Source organism: Melanostigma gelatinosum, assembly GCF_949748355.1.
Source record: "Melanostigma gelatinosum genome assembly, chromosome: 24".
Lineage (NCBI taxonomy): Eukaryota > Metazoa > Chordata > Actinopteri > Perciformes > Zoarcidae > Melanostigma > Melanostigma gelatinosum.
This window is the reverse complement of record NC_136657.1, coordinates 10,902,862-10,925,832: the sequence shown is the minus strand read 5'-3', so window position 1 is coordinate 10,925,832 and position 22,971 is coordinate 10,902,862. Positions and strand designations below refer to the sequence as shown.

General features: G+C 45.4%; 2 protein-coding genes across 2 annotated transcripts in view; both read right to left on the bottom strand.

Moving 5' to 3' along the window:
* Nucleotides 1-17,241, bottom strand: part of agap1 (ArfGAP with GTPase domain, ankyrin repeat and PH domain 1) — a gene marked incomplete at its 5' end in the record, with an annotated part of 91,647 nt that extends 74,406 nt beyond the window's left edge. Inside the window, one exon of the mRNA XM_079296861.1 lies at nt 17,079-17,241. Within this exon, the coding sequence (XP_079152987.1) occupies nt 17,079-17,241 (163 nt within the window). The remainder of the gene's footprint in view (nt 1-17,078) is intronic.
* A 1,430-nt stretch (nt 17,242-18,671) lies between these two features.
* Nucleotides 18,672-22,225, bottom strand: LOC306797341 (fas apoptotic inhibitory molecule 1-like; the record flags this gene model as incomplete). Its single annotated transcript, XM_079296664.1, has 4 exons — nt 18,672-18,809; nt 19,269-19,318; nt 20,710-20,938; nt 22,109-22,225. The coding sequence occupies 4 exons, from the start codon at nt 22,223-22,225 to the stop codon at nt 18,672-18,674; spliced, it is 534 nt and encodes a 177-aa protein (XP_079152790.1).
* Between the last annotated feature and the right edge of the window lie 746 nt (nt 22,226-22,971).

Sequence of the window (22,971 nt, the reverse complement as noted above, 5' to 3'; positions counted from 1 at the left end):
CAGAGACCAGTCCACTAAACACCAGACCCTCAAAGACCAGTCCACTAAACACCAGACCCTCAGAGACCAGTCCACCAAACACCAGACCCTCAGAGACCAGTCCACCAAACACCAGACCCTCAGAGACCAGTCCACCAAACCCTCAGAGACCAGTCCACCAAACACCAGACCCTCAAAGACCAGTCCACCAAACACCAGACCCTCAGAGACCAGTCCACCAAACACCAGACCCTCAAAGACCAGTCCACCAAACACCAGACCCTCAGAGACCAGTCCACTAAACACCAGACCCTCAAAGACCAGTCCACTAAACACCAGACCCTCAGAGACCAGTCCACCAAACACCAGACCCTCAGAGACCAGTCCACCAAACACCAGACCCTCAGAGACCAGTCCACCAAACCCTCAGAGACCAGTCCACCAAACACCAGACCCTCAAAGACCAGTCCACCAAACACCAGACCCTCAGAGACCAGTCCACCAAACACCAGACCCTCAAAGACCAGTCCACTAAACACCAGACCCTCAAAGACCAGTCCACCAAACACCAGACCCTCAGAGACCAGTCCACCAAACCCTCAGAGACCAGTCCACCAAACACCAGACCCTCAGTGTGTGAGATAGAGAGTGTGTGTGTGTCTGTGTCTGTGTACGTGTGTTAGTGCATGTGAGAGTGTGTGTGTGTGTGTGTCTGTGTATGTGTGTGTGTGAGATAGAGAGTGTGTGTGTGTCTGTGTCTGTGTGTGTGTGTTAGTGCATGTGAGAGTGTGTGTGTGTGTGCGTGTGTTAGTGCATGTGAGATATCAAGTCTTTTTCTAACTGGATGCAAAAGTAGACGCAGTAATTGGCAACCCAATGTGTGTGTGTGTGTGTGTTTTGACACGCATGCATTACTTCTGCATGGCTGAGGATATAGGTCACTCACACACACACACACACACACACACACACTCCGCCCTGAATACACACACATTAACACACACATTCCCCTACATTGACTGCCTATATATACACACACACACACACACACACACACACAAACACACACACACACACACAGTAGACTCCATTAAGTCTGAGTGTGTGTGTGTGTGTGTGTGTGTGTGATGAAGGTAAACAAGTAAAGAAAGAAGTGAGGTCACATTTCCCAGCATGCCTCATTCCTCTCAGGAATCCCAGTGATGTAAAGTACCACCGTACTTCCCGGACTATAAGCCGCGACTCTTCCCCACGCTTTGAGACTGCGGCTTACACACCGGTGCGGCTTATATGCAGATTTTTCCGTCGCTTTGCGCCGCCAACACATTCAACATAAATATTGTGATGTTCCACTTACGAGTCGGAGACAGGGTCCTTGCAAGAGGTTCATTCACAGAAACCGTCGCTCTTATTGCCGAGCAACTCCCTCGAACATTATCCGTACAGTGTGTTTTCCACAACAACAACCACAACTTCCGGTTCCGGTCGAACACAACATTTACTCGCTCCCGACAGTTAACCCCCTCCTCCCCTCTGCTACCAGCTGTTACTGACAGGGTCGCTACAACATGGATGAAGTACCTTTGACCTTTGACCTACCTCTCACTAGGACTGTTCACAAAAAAGGTTGAACGGCAAGATGCTTTTAACAGTACATGTCCGACTCGCTAGCTTCTAAGCTAATTTTAACATTACCGCCAATGGGGAAATGCTAACCGCGATTAGCATGAGCGAATATAATATATCTTCGTACATCTTTTCATGCAGACATACTTGCATTTCAGACTAAGGTCTCTCAAGGCTACCAAACGGAAGAAGTAAAACGAAGCAGCGTGTCTTCTCATTAGAATCTAAAAGCAACGAGGCAATAACTGTTGTTGCTCGTAGCTCTGAATAGCTGTTGTGCTAGCAGCAACTGGCCAAGCCAGTTAGCCGTAAATGCTATTCAGAGCTACGAGCTACGTAGACACGCTGCTTCGTTTTACTTCTTCCGTTTGGTAGCCTTGAGAGACCTTCGTCTGTAAGTATGTCTGCATGAAGCATGAAAAGATGTAGGCTACGAAGATATATTATATTCACTAATGCTAATCACGGTTAGCATTTCCCCATTGGCAGGAATGTTAAAATTAGCTTAGAAGCTAGTGAGCCGGACATGTTATGATGTTCAGAGAAGAAGACAACTTGAGTACTGTTGAAAGCATCTTGTCGTTCAACGGGGACACCTGCTGCTTATAGACCAGTGCGGCTTATCTGTGGGAAAGTTCCTTATTCTTTTTTAAAATTCGCGGGTGCGCCTACATACACGTGCTACATACACGTGCAGCTTATAGCCCGGAAAGTACGGTACAACAGATGTAGTTTAACTGGTAATACCACAGTTTACTTCTAACCCCACGTTACTGTCATGTTATACTAACATTTATACATTTATAGTATAAAAGAGTATCTGTACTTGTAATTACTAAAGACACCAGAGTGAGTGGGTACACATCCCGTCTCGTCCTGTTCACTTCCTGTCTCTTCCTCATCCTCTCACTTCCTGTCTCTCGTCACTTCCTGTTCACTTCCTGTCTCTATTATTTGTGTTTTAGTGAGGCGGTTATTTACATTTTAAAGTAATGAAAGACAAATAGCAGAACAAACATCACCTTCTGTCCACAACAAACACCCCCCCCCCTCTGCTTCCACTAAACACACACACACACACACTCATGTTGAGATGTTCAACCTGAGGTCGGGGGCCGAAGTGACAGGAAGGAGGCTGTGCAGGTCACATGACAGCAGTGTGATGTCACACAGGTGCGGCGTTACCTCCGTTCACGCTCTCCATGCTGGACTGGGCCGCCGCCGCCCGGGGTCGCTCGGAGGCGGGGCTTCCCGACGGCCTGGAGAAGATCCCGCTGACGAAGCGAACCAGCCGCCTCTCGCTGGAGCGTCCGCCGCCACCTCTCAACAGGAAGCCGCCTCCCACTTCCTTGTCGGCCGCCGCCGCCAGCCGCTGCAGGTCGCTGTTGTCCAGCGTGCGGTTCTTGTTGCCCCGCCCTCTCAGCTCTGTCACGGAGTCCGTCTTGTTCAGGACGGCGCCGACCTCCAGGGTCCTGCTCTTCTGGGTGGTGGGGTCGTGGCGTGGAGCCAGCGGCACGACGGCGTCCTTCTCGCCGGCTCCGTCCTCGCGGCCGATGCATCCGGAGCTGCTGTGGTGCTTCTCTTTGGACATCGCCCGCTGACACAGCAGCTCGCCGCCGGGCCAGTGTCTGAAGCTGAAGCTGCGGCGTAGCAGGCCGGCCGCACGCTTCGGAGGCGGAGTCTCTGGAGAAGGGGAGGCGGCCTTACCGTTGCTTTTGGAGAGCGGCGCCTTCAGAGGAGGAGGAGGCTCGAAGCTCCTCTCCTCTACGCTCCGAGTCTTCAGGAGTCTCTTCTTCTGGTCTCCGGCTGAAGAGCAAAGATCTGCTTCCTGTGCCGATTTGATCTCCGGCGGCGCTGTGGCGTGCTCTGCGCCGGCCTTCTCCTTCAGCTCCTTCTTTAAGACCCGCCTCCTGGCCAGCTTGAGCCTCCCCAGCTCCAGCTGACCCGTGCTGAACGTCCTGAAGTTCCTCAGGTAGCCGCGGGACGACGACAAGTCCTCCGACTCCTCCTCCACCTCCTCCAGCAGGGCACCACCACGCTGGACCTCCGTGGAGTCCACCTTGTGGTTCTCGGTCCCACCACCACCACCATCATCATCTAAACTCTCCCTCTTCACCAAGGTGAGGGAGATCCGGTACACGGTCTTCCTCTGAGGGGTTCCTCTCTCCATCCGGTCCAGCAGGTACATCCTGATCCTCCTGCTCCTTTTTTAAATTCAGATCCTCGATTTAAAACTCCTCAGAGGCGTCAAACCGGTTCAGCAGCACCACAGAAGAAGAAGAGAGCTGCAGGGCGACTCGTCCAGATGTGCGTAAAAAGCGCATGAAAATACATTCCGTGTTAAATTCCGGGATTTAAACGTCCTCCGGTCTCCGGGTCTCCGCTGCCCCCGCACGGAGCCGACTCCTCTCCCTACCCGTGCAGAGGGAGTCCTCCGGGAGGTGCTCTGGATCCGGTCTTCATGTCTTTGTGACTCTGTCTCCCATTGTGCGCACACATTGCCCCCTTCTCCTGCTCCTTAAAACCAGCTTCTAGTAGTGACCCAAACGCTCCTGGACTCCTTAGACCCGGACCTCTGCTCCGGTTTAAAGCTCCCTGACAGCGACACAAACACGGAGTCCCGGTCCTCCTCCGGTCCTCCTGCTCTCTGGGCGCACAGACCGGCTACAGCAGGAGGGTGGGCGGAAAACCCGGGGCGGACTTCAGGAGGACACTGGACCTGGATCCTCCCATCCATCAACAACACGAGATTATTCTTATTCCTCTGGTTTATATTCAGGACAGTAGAAGAAGAAGTCCAGCTCTGGTTTATATATTCAGGACAGCAGAAGAAGAAGTCCAGCTCTGGTTTATATATTCAGGACAGCAGAAGAAGAAGTCCAGCTCTGGTTTATATATTCAGGACAGTAGAAGAAGAAGTCCAGCTCTGGTTTATATTCAGGACAGTAGAAGAAGAACTCCAGCTCTGGTTTATATTCAGGCCAGTAGAAGAAGAAGTCCAGCTCTGGTTTATATATTCAGGACAGTAGAAGAAGAAGTCCAGCTCTGGTTTATATTCAGGACAGTAGAAGAAGAAGTCCAGCTCTGGTTTATATATTCAGGACAGCAGAAGAAGAAGTCCAGCTCTGGTTTATATATTCAGGACAGCAGAAGAAGTCCAGCTCTGGTTTATATATTCAGGACAGCAGAAGAAGAAGTCCAGCTCTGGTTTATATTCAGGACAGTAGAAGAAGAAGTCCAGCTCTGGTTTATATTCAGGACAGTAGAAGAAGAACTCCAGCTCTGGTTTATATTCAGGACAGTAGAAGAAGAAGTCCAGCTCTGGTTTATATTCAGGCCAGTAGAAGAAGAAGTCCAGCTCTGGTTTATATTCAGGACAGTAGAAGAAGAAGTCCAGCTCTGGTTTATATATTCAGGACAGTAGAAGAAGTCCAGCTCTGGTTTATATTCAGGACAGTAGAAGAAGAACTCCAGCTCTGGTTTATATTCAGGCCAGTAGAAGAAGAAGTCCAGCTCTGGTTTATATTCAGGACAGTAGAAGAAGAAGTCCAGCTCTGGTTTATATATTCAGGACAGTAGAAGAAGAACTCCAGCTCTGGTTTATATATTCAGGACAGTAGAAGAAGAACTCCAGCTCTGGTTTTCCAGACTACACTGGTTTCCATGAACAGGGTGGAGCCTCTCTCCCTCTCTCTCTCCCTCTCTCTCTCTCCCCCCCCCCTCTCCCTCCCCCTCTCTCCCCCTCTCCCCCCCTCTCCCTCTCTCTCTCCCCCTCTCCCCCCCTCTCCCTCTCTCTCTCCCTCTCCCTCTCTCTCCTCCTCCCATCTGGTGGAAACAGCAGCAGCTGATTCTGTGTCTTGTTGCTCAGGTTTTATTATTATCTGTCTGAAGAAGGTTCCACTTTCCTTTACTTTGAAAAACATGACATGTGATCACTACTTCCTGACACATTTGACATTCAAAGTGCTTCACATAAAACCATTAAAAGCATCAAAACATAAGGCAAAAGAAAAGGAGATTTCAAAACAATTAAAGAAACAGTGCAAGAAATAAAATTCAGTAGTAAAAAGTAAAGGAGATTTAAAACATACATTGAAACAATAATTGATGTCTCCCTGAGACATTACGCTGCACGCAATCAACCATACACTGCCGCAATTCTGCAATTACTCGCACACAAACCACGTCTGGAAAAGATCTCTGCCGATCTGCGTTTTATAGTGTACGCCTTGCACGAACTCTGTCCCGGAGGAAATGGCGATATATTGTGCAGTCCTTTTAAAACCATTAAAAGCATCAAAACATAAGGCAAAAGAAAAGGAGATTCAACAACAATTAAGAACAGCGTAAGAAATAAAATGCAGCAGTAAAATGCAGAAATGCAGGAAATTGATTAATATATGAATTGAATGTGGTTCAATTAAAGGCAGCAGCAAACAGAAAAGTCTTCAATCTTGATTTAAATGAGCTGAGGGTCTCAGCAGACCTGCAGCTTTCTGGCACTTTGTTCCAGATATGTGGAGCAGAAACACTGAACGCTGCTTCTCCATGTTTAGTTCTGACTCTGGGAACAGAAAGTAGACCGGTCCCAGACGACCTGAGGGGTCGGGATGGTTCGTAAGGTCCCATTTAGTAGTCTTTTATTTTGAAGGGCTGATCTAGGTGGTCCTACAGGTAAACACTGTTTTCATCTTAACTGGAGTGGGTTTAATCTGTCCACGTGGTCTCTGGAGACACTCAGGGTCTTATCAGGACCTGCAGACTCACAACACCCCCCCAAACGAACACCCCTAAAGCTGGTCTGTGTGGACCAGCAGAAACTAGCTCCGCCTCCTCCTGGGACTCAACAAGGGTCCAAAGATTTATTTAGAATGAATTCTTTAGAAATCTCCTGTGTATTTAAATTGAACTGTCCTTATTTCTATAATTATATTATTATATACATATTATGTATGCAATTATAGAATAAAAGAGACAAAAATAAGCAGAAAATACAAGTTTTGCTTCATGAATAAAAATGAAACTGAAAGGATTCGACACACACTCACACACACACACACCTCAGAGTATTTTTCTTTTCTGCATCAAAGAGCGAGGGTCCCCCCCCCCCCCCCCCCCCCCTGAGACGAGGGAAAATGGGTCAGTTAGGGGGAGGTGGGGGAGCAGAGGGAGGACCCCCTGCTGGGTGGAGGAGGCGCGCCACACACACACACACACACACACACACACACACACACACACACACACACACACACACACACACACACTACATACTAATGTACTCAGAGCAAAGGATTCTGTGAATAAAGAGTCCACACTCTGTTATTTTGTCCCACGTTTTTAGACAAAGATGGACCACAGTGTTACTGTCTCTTTAAGAGATCAGAGGAGGAGCTGTTCTTACCTGCGAGGAGACGACAGGTGAGGAGCAGCATGACATGAGGAGAGAAGAAGAAGAGAGGAACCAATCAGAACAGAGCTCATCTAAACTTATTGATCAACCTTTAAAACACACGGATCAGACTCACAGGTGAGACTGTGACAAAGGAGGAGAGGAGACAAGGAGGGAGAGGATAGAGGAAAGGACAGGAATGGAAGGGTCAAGGAGACAGGAAAAGAAAGGAAAAAGGAGGAAATGAAAGTGTTAAAGAGGAAGGGAGAAGGGAACAAGGAAAGGTAACGAGCAGGCCCCACCCCGTTGCCATGGTGACCAGCTGTCACGGCTGACTTGGCGCTTGATGGATGAGCAACTGAGCATGTGCAGAAGGAGATATTAATGTATATGAGTGAGGAAGATAAAAAAGTACGAAATAAAATAAAATATCAAGTTAATAAAAAACAAAGAAAATTAAAAATATGTTTAAAATAATTACAATAAAATAAAGTTAAATAAACATTCAAATATAATCTAAAGAATATTAAAACTAATGATTGTAGTTCAAATATGTTCATGAGGTTTCTTCTATAGTTTCTCTGCTGAAGCACAGATGAGGTCAGCTCATTATGAATACATGAATTTGTAAAAACAAGTAACCTCACCACACACACACACACACACACACACCTTAAGTCGGAGGAAGAAGAAAGAAGACAGATGATGTCCAACAACCCCAAGAGAGGCTATGATATGCAAATACTAGACCCCCCCCCCCCCTCTCTCTCTCACACACACACACACACACACACACACACACACACACAGCAGGAAGTGCCTGCCGCTCTCTGCAGCCCCCTGCTGGTGAGCCTCCAGCATCACTTCTATGTATTAAATGATGCCTTCAGGGACCTCTACGGTCACTAATAACTACCGGTACTGTGGCGGTATTCAACACAAACCTGTAACTTGTGAAATAAGAGGAAAGATTTCTACAATATACATATATTTAAAATGTATTTGTTATAGTTCTATAGTTTTGAGATAAATAAGACGTGTCTTTAGGAGGGTAAACCACAGAAGAAGAACAGACGTGTCTTTAGGAGCGTAAACCACAGAAGAAGAACAGACGTGTCTTTAGGAGCGTAAACCACAGAAGAAGAACAGACGTGTCTTTAGGAGCGTAAACCACAGAAGAAGAACAGACGTGTCTTTAGGAGAGTAAACCACAGAAGAAGAACAGACGTGTCTTTAGGAGAGTAAACCACAGAAGAAGAACAGACGTGTCTTTAGGAGAGTAAACCACAGAAGAAGAACAGACGTGTCTTTAGGAGCGTAAACCACAGAAGAAGAACAGACGTGTCTTTAGGAGGGTAAACCACAGAAGAAGAACAGACGTGTCTTTAGGAGGGTAAACCACAGAAGAAGAACAGACGTGTCTTTAGGAGGGTAAACCACAGAAGAAGAACAGACGTGTCTTTAGGAGGGTAAACCACAGAAGAACAGACGTGTCTTTAGGAGCGTAAAACCACAGAAGAAGAACAGACGTGTCTTTAGGAGCGTAAACCACAGAAGAAGAACAGACGTGTCTTTAGGAGCGTAAAGCACAGAAGAACAGACGTGTCTTTAGGAGCGTAAACCACAGAAGAAGAACAGACGTATCTTTAGGAGGGTAAACCACAGAAGAACAGACGTGTCTTTAGGAGCGTAAAACCACAGAAGAAGAACAGACGTGTCTTTAGGAGCGTAAACCACAGAAGAAGAACAGACGTGTCTTTAGGAGGGTAAACCACAGAAGAAGAACAGACGTGTCTTTAGGAGGGTAAACCACAGAAGAAGAACAGACGTGTCTTTAGGAGGGTAAACCACAGAAGAAGAACAGACGTGTCTTTAGGAGGGTAAACCACAGAAGAAGAACAGACGTGTCTTTAGGAGGGTAAACCACAGAAGAAGAACAGACGTGTCTTTAGGAGGGTAAACCACAGAAGAAGAACGGACGTGTCTTTAGGAGCGTAAACCACAGAAGAAGAACAGACGTGTCTTTAGGAGCGTAAACCACAGAAGAAGAACAGACGTGTCTTTAGGAGGGTAAACCACAGAAGAAGAACAGACGTGTCTTTAGGAGGGTAAACCACAGAAGAAGAACGGACGTGTCTTTAGGAGCGTAAACCACAGAAGAAGAACAGACGTGTCTTTAGGAGCGTAAACCACAGAAGAAGAACAGACGTGTCTTTAGGAGGGTAAACCACAGAAGAAGAACAGACGTGTCTTTAGGAGGGTAAACCACAGAAGAAGAACGGACGTGTCTTTCTCGTAGAGAAATCATTTTAATTTAATTTATTCATAAATGTTTTACTGTATTTATAGACGACAAAATGAGCTTCAAACAGCAGCAAAGAGTAAATAAATGTAAATAAATATGATATATACTGTCCACCTGCAGAAGGCGCTGTGCTCACACAATACGTGGGTCAGGTTCATTTAAAACCCTCAATGTGTCATCAAAATATATATATATTAAATATAACAGGTCACAGGTTCAAAGCATGGACACTTGTCACTTCCTACATCTCCCAGAATGCCTTTCAACAACTCCAAAGAAGAGACACACACAATTTAGCTCCCACAATGCTTTGTTGTTGGAGGCATGACCGGAGGGATCAGCTTTTCCTCTCCTCCGCCTTGTTTCCTTGCTCCCTATCCTCCTCTTCTCTCCTTGTCCCTAATCCTCCTCCTCTTCATCATATCAGCTGTTTCCTCTTCAGTCGACTGTCACAACAGAAGCAGCTGAGCTCTGTTTGGAGGAATACATCTTAAACTCAAACTCCATATTCATGAGGATTTAAGTGAAGAGTGGCGTCCTTGGTTCCTTCACTCGGTACCTTTCACAGTCTACACTCTGCAGGAATAAGCAGACAGCTGGACAGGAAGTTAAAAGGGGAGAGAGAGGAGGAGAGGAGGAAATAAGGAGGAAGGAGGAGACATGACAAGAAGAGAAGATAAATGGAGGAGGTTGAGGAGACACGGTCAGGAGAGGAAATAAGAAGAGGAGAGGAGACAAGGAGAGAGGAGGCCTTTATGAATGAAGTATCACAAACAGACTAAAGGAAGAATGAATGGAGGGGAACAGTGATCATTAGACACAGGTCTGAACACAGGCCTTCCTGCCTCTGTAGACCAGGACCCAGAGCTTCAGACCAGCTGACAGCTGAGTGTAAATGTAACACCAGAAGAAGAAACGAGGCGTTCGTGTTCTTATGGAGTCTAATTAACGAGCCAATGAATCATTAATAAGTGAACGAGGCCTTCAGGGGCCGTAGGAGCATCTGCTGCTGGAAAACACAAACATGGAGGAGCTGAAGAAGATCTGAAGAACCAGACCACGGAACAGGAAGTGACATCACCCCCGACGATAAAATAAGAGCTCATTGTTGAGGAAAGGAAGCCACACAGGAGACGCGGTGCGTTCAATGACCACAGCTTCCTCCGTAGTAAAGGAGACCGGCTGCAGCTGCAAAAACATCCAGTCTCTACTTCCTGTTTACTTCATTATTAGAGTAAAGTATATTATATACAAGTATGTATTTGTATTTTATTAATAATAATAATAATGTGTATTTGTAGAGCACATTTTATTTTTTGTATCATTTTCTAGACTTCGATGATTTAAGAGGATTAAATATCACTTTCTGAAGCCGTTAAAGGTGTTTTATCAGGTAAACATGTTGCGTAATAAGAGGCCTTAGGTCTCTGTTGCGTCATCATCATCATTGATGAAGAGTAAACACTCTTTTGACTTCTACTTCCTGTGTGAACCAAAATAAAGAGCTGGATGAGCCGACGGCTGCATTGAGTGACATCAGAGCAGCTTCTCTCGAATGGGACCCGGAGGCTTTACCCAGAATCCTCAGCGAGTGGAGAAAAACATCACGTCTGAATAATATAAATATTTATCATATTATTATTCTGTACTATCAACAATACAATGACATAGGAATGAATAAAATAAAATGAAGTAAAGTAAAATAAACTAAAGTAAAATACAATGAGTAAGATTGGTGAAACAAACCTTCAAACATCCTAAATCTGCTCCAGTTTTAATCCATCCACTAAAGCTACTCTTATTCTGAAGGACTGGAACAGATTACATCATTGCCCTTAATATTTATGTCTTTAATCATCAACTACGGATCATTTTATCTTCGTTTAAACACAGTTATGAGGAGGAAAATATAATAAATTGTTATTTATTATTCAACGCTGAGAAATCAGCTTCAAAGCAGTCGCCGGATCAGCAGTCTTCTGTTAACTTTGTTCTCATCTATCACAATCTTTAAAATACAAGCAGTCAACAGCTAAAACAGCTAACAGCTAACAACAGCAGAGTCTGATCAATAACATTATGAACCCCTAACCCTGCCCCTGCTCAGTGCCTTGCTCAATAACCACGACGTAAGTAACACGAGTCACACAAACAGAGAGTCCTGAGGGCGAACAAACAAACACACACAAACTAGGTCACATGGTGCGTTCACTGACTGCAGACCGCCAAAATAAGACAAAAGCAGCAGGAAGCACAAAGGAAGAGAGGTGTGTGTTACTGCAGAGATTAGAGGAGAAGAGCGCCACCTGTTCTACTCTACTCTACTGTGTTCTACTAAAATCTACTCTACTGAGATCTACTCTACTGTGTTCTACTCTACTGTGTTCTACTAAAATCTACTCTACTGAGATCTACTCTACTGTGTTCTACTCTACTGTGTTCTACTAAAATCTACTCTACTGAGATCTACTCTACTGAGATCTACTGAGATCTACTCTACTGAGATCTACTCTACTGTGTTCTACTCTACTGTGTTCTACTGAGATCTACTCTACTGAGATCTACTCTGTGTTCTACTGAGATCTACTCTACTGTGATCTACTCTACTGAGATCTACTGAGATCTACTCGACTGAGATCTACTGAGATCTACTCGACTGAGATCGACTGAGATCTACTGTGATCTACTCTACTGTGATCTACTCTACTGTGATCTACTCTACTGTGATCTACTCTACTGTGATCTACTCTACTGTGATCTGCTGTGATCTACTCTACTGTGATCTGCTGTGATCTACTCTACTGTGATCTACTCTACTGTGATCTACTGTGATCTACTCTACTGTGATCTACTCTACTGTGATCTACTGTGATCTACTCTACTGTGATCTACTCTATTGTGTTCTACTGTGATCTACTCTACTGTGATCTACTGTGATCTACTCTACTGTGATCTACTGTGATCTACTCTACTGTGATCTACTGTGATCTACTGTACTGTGATCTACTCTATTGTGTTCTACTCTACTGTGTTCTACTGAGATCTACTCTACTGTGTTCTACTGAGATCTACTCTACTGTGATCTACTCTACTGTGATCTACTGTGATCTACTCTACTGTGTTCTACTCTACTGTGTTCTACAGTGTTCTACTGTGATCTACTCTGCTGTGATCTACTCGGCTGTGATCTACTCTGCTGTGTTCTACTCTGCTGTGTTCTACTCGGCTGTGATCTACTCGGCTGTGATCTACTCGGCTGTGTTCTACTCGGCTGTGATCTACTCGGCTGTGTTCTACTCGGCTGTGATCTGCTGTGATCTACTCTGCTGTGTTCTACTCGGCTGTGATCTACTCGGCTGTGATCTACTCGGCTGTGTTCTACTCGGCTGTGATCTACTCTGCTGTGTTCTACTCGGCTGTGATCTGCTGTGATCTACTCTGCTGTGTTCTACTCGGCTGTGATCTACTCGGCTGTGTTCTACTCGGCTGTGATCTGCTGTGATCTACTCTACTGTGTTCTACTCTACTGTGTTCTACAGTGTTCTACTGTGATCTACTCTGCTGTGATCTACTCTGCTGTGTTCTACTCGGCTGTGATCTGCTGTGATCTACTCTGCTGTGATCTACTCTGCTGTGTTCTACTCGGCTGTGATCTGCTGTGATCTACTCTGCTGTGTTCTACTCGGCTGTGATCTGCTGTGATCTACTCTGCTGTGTTCTACTCTGCTGTGATCTACTCTACTGTGATCTACTCTACTGTGATCTACTCTGCTGTGTTCTACTCTGCTGTGTTCTACTCTGCTGTGTTCTACTGAGGCAGGAAGTCTTCTGGTTCTATTAATAAAGGACTATTTTCATTCAGAAAGTACATTCTGTGTTTAAAAGAGATCAGCTTTAAACTCATGTGAAGAATTAAACAATTACATCGAATTATTACTGAATCATAACAAGGTTTATTTCTGCAGACTTCAGACCCTTTTAATAAAGCACAGAATAGAATTTAATGCCACAGCATGAAAGTATGAAGTACTTTACTACCACAGCATGAAAGTATGAAGTACTTTACTACCACAGCATGAAAGTATGAAGTACTTTACTACCACAGCATGAAAGTATGAAGTACTTTACTACCACAGCATGAAAGTATGAAGTACTTTACTACCACAGCATGAAAGTATGAAGTACTTTCATGCGTGAAAGACGCGTAATGAATGGGCAGTTATGCAGATATCTTTATGTTGTATTATTGTGTAAATCGTGGTTCTTGTAGTTCTCAGAGTTAATGATCTTCCTCTAACATCTGTACCAGGGTCACCTGCTGAAGGAGGAGTCAGGACACATCTGGGAGGTTACGCAACGACACGTCCAGATGTGCAGCAGGATGATGATGATGATGACAGCTCTGCTGCCGTTTGGTTATTTCAGCATGAAAGCAGAGTGAGTCACCGGGGGGGGGGGGGGGGGACAGTAGCAGCGAGTCACCGCTCTGACTCTCTGTGTGCGCTAAACACTCCACATCTGCTCAGATACACAGATATTCAAAACACCTTCATCCTACAGCTGAGTACAGCCAAAATAAAAACAGAAAACACAAGAGGAGAGGAAGAAACAAGGACACGAGGAGAGGAGGAGAGGAAGACACAAGGACACGAGGAGAAGAGGAGAGGAAGAAACAAGGACACGAGGAGAAGAGGAGAGGAAGAAACAAGGACACGAGGAGAAGAGGAGAGGAAGAAACTAGGACACGAGGAGAGGAGGAGAGGAAGAAACAAGGACACGAGGAGAGGAGGAGAGGAAGACACAAGGACACGAGGAGAAGAGGAGAGGAAGAAACAAGGACACGAGGAGAAGAGGAGAGGAAGAAACAAGGACACGAGGAGAAGAGGAGAGGAAGAAACTAGGACACGAGGAGAAGAGGAGAGGAAGAAACAAGGACACGAGGAGAAGAGGAGAGGAAGAAACAAGGACACGAGGAGAAGAGGAGAGGAAGAAACAAGGACACGAGGAGAAGAGGAGAGGAAGAAACAAGGACACGAGGAGAAGAGGAGAGGAAGAAACAAGGACACGAGGAGAGGAGGAGAGGAAGAAACAAGGACACGAGGAGAGGAGGAGAGGAAGAAACAAGGACACGAGGAGAGGAGGAGAGGAAGAAACAAGGACACGAGGAGAGGAGGAGAGGAAGAAACAAGGACACGAGGAGAGGAGGAGAGGAAGAAACAAGGACACGAGGAGAGGAGGAGAGGAAGAAACAAGGACACGAGGAGAGGAGGAGAGGAAGAAACAAGGACACGAGGAGAAGAGGAGAGGAAGAAACAAGGACACGAGGAGAAGAGGAGAGGAAGAAACTAGGACACGAGGAGAAGAGGAGAGGAAGAAACAAGGACACGAGGAGAAGAGGAGAGGAAGAAACAAGGACACGAGGAGAGGAGGAGAGGAAGAAACAAGGACACGAGGAGAGGAGGAGAGGAAGAAACAAGGACACGAGGAGAGGAGGAGAGGAAGAAACAAGGACACGAGGAGAGGAGGAGAGGAAGAAACAAGGACACGAGGAGAGGAGGAGAGGAAGAAACAAGGACACGAGGAGAGGAGGAGAGGAAGAAACAAGGACACGAGGAGAGGAGGAGAGGAAGAAACAAGGACACGAGGAGAGGAGGAGAGGAAGAAACAAGGACACGAGGAGAGGAGGAGAGGAAGAAACAAGGAGAAGAGGAGAGGAAGAAACAAGGACACGAGGAGAGGAAGAAACAAGGACATGAGGAGAGGAAGAAACAAGGACACGAGGAGAAGAGGAGAGGAAGAAACAAGGACACGAGGAGAAGAGGAGAGGAAGAAACAAGGACACGAGGAGAAGAGGAGAGGAAGAAACAAGGACACGAGAAGAGGAGAGGAAGAAACAAGGACACGAGGAGGGGACGAAACAAGGACACGAGGAGAAGAGGAGAGGAAGACACAAGGACACGAGGAGAAGAGGAGAGGAAGAAACAAGGACACGAGGAGAAGAGGAGAGGAAGAAACAAGGACACGAGGAGGGGACGAAACAAGGACACGAGGAGGGGAAGAAACAAGGACACGAGGAGAAGAGGAGAGGAAGAAACAAGGACACGAGGAGAAGAGGAGAGGAAGAAACAAGGACACGAGGAGAAGAGGAGAGGAAGAAACAAGGACACGAGGAGAAGAGGAGAGGAAGAAACAAGGACACGAGGAGAAGAGGAAGAAACAAGGACACGAGGAGAAGAGGAGAGGAAGAAACAAGGACACGAGGAGAAGAGGAGAGGAAGAAACAAGGACACGAGGAGGGGACGAAACAAGGACACGAGGAGAAGAGGAGAGGAAGAAACAAGGACACGAGGAGAAGAGGAGAGGATGAAACAAGGACACGAGGAGAAGAGGAGAGGAAGAAACAAGGACACGAGGAGAAGAGGAGAGGATGAAACAAGGACACGAGGAGGGGAAGAAACAAAGACACGAGGAGAAGAGGAGAGGAAGAAACAAGGACACGAGGAGAAGAGGAGAGGAAGAAACAAGGACACGAGGAGGGGACGAAACAAGGACACGAGGAGGGGAAGAAACAAGGACACGAGGAGAGGACGAAACAAGGACACGAGGAGAGGAGACAAGGAAACAATGAGGTCAGGTAGAGAGGAAACAAGGAGAGTCTGGTGTCAAACAGACTTCACAGGCTCTCTTCTTCATCATCTTCATCATCATGAGACCAGCTAATCAAGTTAACGTCTGGAGGAGCTAACGTCCACCGTGTGATACGTTCTCAGTGGAACCACGGTTCCTCACATGTTCTTAACTGACCCACAGGAGAGGAGGTGGCACATACATCACATATGAATACATGAATACAGATTAAATATGAAGGTATGAAGGATATCAGCTCACAGGATCGTTTCACATCTCTAGCACAGCTCTTCACTTGTTAGCTTCATGTTTTACATGTTAAGCTGTACAGTCCTCGTCTATATATTATGAATATGTGAACTCACGTCCAATTAAACCAAGACAAGGAGAGGAGACAAGGAAACAAGGAGAGGAGGTCAAGTAGAGAGGAAACAAGCAGACAAGGAGAGGAGAGGAAGAAGAGGAGAGGAGGTCAAGTAGAGAGGAAACAAGCAGACGAGGAGAGGAGAGGAAGAAACAAGGAGAGGAGGTCAAGTAGAGAGGAAACAAGCAGACAAGGAGAGGAGAGGAAGAAGAGAGGAGAGGAATGGAGGAGAGGAAGAAACAAGGAGACTATGAAAGGATAAACAAGGAGAGGAGGTCAAGTAGAGAGGAAACAAGCAGACGAGGAGAGGAAGAAGAGAGGAGCGGAATGGAGGAGGAGAGGAAGAAACAAGGAGACTATGAAAGGATAAACAAGGAGAGGAGGTCAAGTAGAGAGGAAACAAGCAGACAAGGAGAGGAGAGGAAGAAGAGGAGAGGAGGTCAAGTAGAGAGGAAACAAGCCGACGAGGAGAGGAGAGGAAGAAACAAGGAGAGGAGGTCAAGTAGAGAGGAAACAAGCAGACAATGAGAGGAGAGGAAGAAGAGAGGAGCGGAATGGAGGAGGAGAGGAAGAAACAAGGAGACTATGAAAGGATAAACAAGGTGAGGAGGTCAAGTAGAGAGGAAACAAGGAGACAAGGATCTATGAGTGAGACTCTTCGAAGTGACGCATCTTCTGTGACTCATTTCCCAGCTTCTGTAAAGTGTCAACCACCACATCAACAGACCACTCCGGGTCCTGGTCTGGGGTACATGCCAGGACCCCTTCCCACCCTCCTGTCCTACCTTCGATCGCGATCACATGCTCCCGGATCTGGTTCTGCAGCAGCGGCTCCTCCACCCGCTCCAGCAGCTCGTAGATGGAGTAGATGTTGGGGTGCACGGACTCGAACCTCTGGATCTCGCCTCGGATGGCGGCGGAGTTGGCGAGGTGCTGCTGGTAGTTCATGATGAAGCGGAGGGTCGGACGGAGACGGTGGTGTCCTCCTGGACCTCTTAAATCATGCTGCTGCTCCTCTCTGGACCCTGGTGAACTTCACACGTCTGTTTCTCAGCTATACTGTTAATATAATAATAATATAATGTAGAGTCACTGTTTAAAAACAGTGCATCCTACTTTACACGCAGGGCGTTTGAAATAGGGTTAAAGGAGCTTTTAGAGTCATTTTGTGGCCAGAACTGACCAGAGGAGAACGATAAAAAACGGCCTTGTTTGTGCTAGGTGGCTAGGCTAGTTAGCTCGAGCTAACGAGCTAGCTGCCTGTTCCAGGTCCGTCCGTTGTTTTGTCTCCAGGACCAGCTGCGCACGACTTAACCTCCGTCCAGGGTTTTTAAACCCCGCCACCGCGGGAGGAGAGGGCTCCTAAATCCGAGTTCCCGGTGTCGGTTAACGGTTAACGACACGTGTGTTTAAAGGTGTGAGTTCGGGTCCCAAAAACACTTTCCCCGCTGCTGCTGTGAGGTCCATCCCGTTGGAGAGCCTCGGTATCCCGGCTGGGAAGCGGAGCGTCTCAAAGGTAACACACACCGAACAACGAAGAGTTCCGGTGGGGACTTTCAAAATAAAACAAGCGCTGGAAAGTTGATTTCGTCACAGTACCGCACTTAAGTGCACATTTTGAGGTACTTGTACTTTACTTGAGTATTTATATTTGTATGCCACTTCATACTGACAGTTTTAGTTACTTCTCAGCTTCAGATTATTAAAATCAAATATAATAAACGAACACATTATGGTATATAATTACAGATTAAACTACCCAGCAGTTTATGAAGTCATTAAAAATCGTTAAAACTTTACCAGCTGCGACATTCTCTCACCAAACATCCATGGTATACATAATTTATGCTTTTATTTTGAACACCAAACTTCTCTGTTTCCAGTCTGTCTCTTTGCTAGCCTGCGCGTGCTTGACGCAACGGAGTTCAGGAAGTACGTATTGCGTGGATTCTGCTCAAAAAAAAGACTTACGCTTTCAAAAGAAAGCTCCAAAGCACTAATCGGACAAAAAAAATGATAAATCACCCAAAAATGATTACTTTTCATTTTATTTGCTATATTTACATGAACATATTTGTGTGTGTAGTTTTCTACATTTGTTAACTGCATGATGAAAAACAAAATCATTGATTTTAATTCAGGGCCCTTTCAAAATAAAGCTCCCAAGCATTAATCAGACAAGAAATAAATAAATCACCCCAAAAAGCATTACATTTCAGTTTATTTGCTGTATTTACATGAACATATTTGTGAACGTCTTTGTTAACGACATGATGAAAAACAAAATCCTTGAATATAAAGCCCAGCCTGTAGTACTGCGTGGTATTTGTACATGAATAAATGCTCATTCATAGAGCCTCTTTGGTGTTCCAGCAGCTCTATTGTGTTGAAGCTCCATCCAGCAGTAGATGGTGAACAATGCCTCCTTTATTCTTCCCACTGCTCGTCGCTTTGATGCAACACTCGTGTTCCCCGAACATGAAGCGCGTTTCTGCCCCGTCGTCCACAAACTCTCCCTGTGGACGTCCACCAGGACACATTTAACCAACACCGAGCTGTTCCACATGCACTCTTATTCTGAAAGACGAAACATTTTCGGTTTCTCACAAAAAGAGATCTTTGTCTTTATTTCATCTTCAGTCAAATCATTCAGCAGACAGAGAAGAAACTTCATTGTATCTGTTTATGAACTGTTGATGCCAGGATTCCTCAGCATGTGTTTGAGAGAACTGGAGAATGAAGACGTGACGTTTGAGGTGAACATAGTTATTAGTCGAATAACTTTGTGTCCATTATCTGTCAGCTGATCAGAGAGTTAACCCGCAGTAGTATCACAGAGCAGTGCAGCTCTGTTCAAAGGTTCTGTATCGCTCCACATGGACCGTAAATGTCTTTGATCTCAGTGACATCAAATACAAATACATTGAAACAGGATGTTATTATTATATTTAGATTTATATATTCAACTTTCTCACCGTTGTGTCCATTTTCTGTCCGTTGCACCAAACGTCCATCGTGTCCTTCTCTGTGGGAAACAACAGTACTATGTATATGTGTGTGTACATATATACAACAGATATATATGTACACACACATATATATCAACAGATGTATATGTACACACACATATACATCTGTTGTATATATGTGTGTGTACAGATGTATATGTGTACATATTGATGGATATTTGTTCACACATACTCAAACTGAACATGTTGTTCATTAAACTTCAGTTACATTTCGTATTCAGGAGAATATCTACACTGTGGTATTTCTACATTATATCTGAAGTACTATTTCGTGGTATTTCTACATTATATCTGAAGTACTATTTCGTGGTATTTCTACATTATATCTGAAGTACTATTTAGTGGTATTTCTACAGTACATCTGAAGTACTATTTAGTGGTATTTCTACTGTAACTGAAGTAGTATTTAGTGGTATTTCTACTGTAACTGAAGTACTATTTAGTGGTATTTCTACAGTACATCTGAAGTACTATGTAGTGGTATTTCTACTGTAACTGAAGTAGTATTTAGTGGTATTTCTACTGTAACTGAAGTAGTATTTAGTGGTATTTCTACTGTAACTGAAGTAGTATTTAGTGGTATTTCTACTGTAACTGAAGTACTATTTAGTGGTATTTCTACTGTATCTGAAGTAGTATTTAGTGGTATTTCTACTGTAACTGAAGTAGTATTTAGTGGTATTTCTACTGTAACTGAAGTACTATTTAGTGGTATTTCTACTGTATCTGAAGTAGTATTTAGTGGTATTTCTACTGTAACTGAAGTAGTATTTAGTGGTATTTCTACTGTATATGAAGTACTATTTAGTGGTATTTCTACAGTACATCTGAAGTACTATGTAGTGGTATTTCTACTGTAACTGAAGTAGTATTTAGTGGTATTTCTACTGTAACTGAAGTACTATTTAGTGGTATTTCTACTGTATCTGAAGTAGTATTTAGTGGTATTTCTACTGTAACTGAAGTACTATTTAGTGGTATTTCTACTGTATCTGAAGTAGTATTTAGTGGTATTTCTACTGTAACTGAAGTAGTATTTAGTGGTATTTCTACTGTAACTGAAGTACTATTTAGTGGTATTTCTACTGTATCTGAAGTAGTATTTAGTGGTATTTCTACTGTAACTGAAGTAGTATTTAGTGGTATTTCTACTGTAACTGAAGTAGTATTTAGTGGTATTTCTACTGTATCTGAAGTAGTATTTAGTGGTATTTCTACTGTAACTGAAGTACTATTTAGTGGTATTTCTACTGTATCTGAAGTAGTATTTAGTGGTATTTCTACTGTATATGAAGTACTATTTAGTGGTATTTCTACAGTACATCTGAAGTACTATGTAGTGGTATTTCTACTGTAACTGAAGTAGTATTTAGTGGTATTTCCTCACCCAGGACCACCCTGCAGTCCTCCCCGTCCACCCGGACCCTCCAGGTCCTGCAGGTCTGGTCCCGGTCTGCGGTGAACCTCTGGAGGCTCCGCCCCTCCAGCTGCAGCGAGTACTCGTAAGCCAATCCGCCGACGGCCTCGATGAGCACGCTGGCTCTGGTGTTGGCTCCGCCCACAGTGAACGTCTCCTGTCCCACCAGCTTGAACATCCGGTCTCTTCTGATGACTTCCTGTTGAGCAAAACAACTCCTGTGATTGGAGGGATTACTGCGTGTACTATTCACAGGTGTACTCCAAACAAAACTGCAGAGGAATACTGCAGGATCCTGAAGACAAGAAGTACTTCAGCCACACAAAACATTCAAAAAGTATTCAGATCTTTTACTTTGAAGAAAAAGTAGTGTACTCCATCACAAGTAAAGTACTGCTTTCATACTGAAGTAAAAGTACTGCACATGCAGTCAATTATAAGCACTCATCTTTACATACTGTCAGGTAGTTTAATCTTTCAAAATAAGATAAACGTAGTACAGTAGATGTACACATGTACACTAATATATCTAAATACTAGAATGTAGTAGTACTTGTAAGAAAAAGAAAAGTATAGAGTAAATATTACAGGAATAGACATTTCACTCAAAGAGATCAATGAGAAGGTATTCATTTACGACATTAAAGTACAACATATAACTATGGTGGGGGGTAATTTGTGTACTTTTACTTTCCATACTTTAAGTACATTTGGTAACCAGTACTTGTCCTTTTTTACATTCCGTGGAGTATTTTAAATGGTATTGCTACTACGTCTGAAGACTGAATCCATCAGTGAAGTAACTAAGTACATTTACTCAAGTACACGTTCCAGGTACTTTACATGAGTACTTCCCACATCTCAGAGTAAATATTGTACTTGTACTGGCAGCTTTACTGACTTTATATATTCAGATTATTGAAGTGGTGAACAAATGAATACTGTCAATACTATAACAGATACTGCAAACTTTTGGTACTTCAAATACAGGACTCTGACATGTAACAGAGTATTTGTACACTGTAGTACGAGTACTTTTACTGCAAGTTAAACATGATGATTCTGAGGGTCTCAGACTCTCAAGGGTTTGAGGAACCGCACTGGGACAGGGTCTCAGTCTCTCAAGGGTTTGAGGAACCGCACTGGGACAGGGTCTCAGACTCTCAAGGGTTTGAGGAACCGCACTGGGACAGGGTCTCAGTCTCTCAAGGGTTTGAGGAACCGCACTGGGACAGGGTCTCAGTCTCTCAAGGGTTTGAGGAACCGCACTGGGACAGGGTCTCAGTCTCTCAAGGGTTTGAGGAACCGCACTGGGACAGGGTCTCAGTCTCTCAAGGGTTTGAGGAACCGCACTGGGACAGGGTCTCACCTGTCCGTTAACGTACACGATGCGTCTCCCGGTGGTGGTCCCGTGAGAGAACTGGATCCTGTAGACACCATCACTGAGGGCCACGTCCCACACGGCCACCACGTCTCCCCCCAGCATGTCTGGTCCTCACAGAGTCCTGGACCACCTCACAGAGTCCCGGACCACGTCTCAGAGTCCCGGACCACCTCACAGAGTCCCAGAGCACCTCTCAGAGTCCTGGACCACTTCAGAGTCCTGGACCACATCTCAGAGTCCCGGACCACGTCTCAGAGTCCCGGACCACCTCACAGAGTCCTGGAGCACCTCACAGAGTCCTGGACCACGTCTCAGAGTCCCGGACCACTTCACAGAGTCCTGGACCACCTCACAGAGTCCTGGACCACCTCACAGAGTCCTGGACCACCTCACAGAGTCCTGGACCACGTCTCAGAGTCCCAGAGCACCTCTCAGAGTCCCGGACCACGTCTCAGAGTCCCGGACCACCTCACAGAGTCCTGGACCACCTCACAGAGTCCTGGACCACGTCTCAGAGTCCCAGAGCACCTCTCAGAGTCCCGGACCACGTCTCAGAGTCCCGGACCACCTCACAGAGTCCTGGAGCACCTCACAGAGTCCTGGACCACGTCTCAGAGTCCCAGACCACTTCACAGAGTCCTGGACCACGTCTCAGAGTCCCAGAGCACCTCTCAGAGTCCTGGAGCACCTCACAGAGTCCTGGACCACGTCTCAGAGTCCCAGAGCACCTCTCAGAGTCCTGGAGCACGTCTCAGAGTCCTGGACCACCTCACAGAGTCCTGGACCACGTCTCCCTCCAGCATGTCTGGTCCTCAGAGTCTCTGCTCAGCAGCCGGCGTATTACAGTA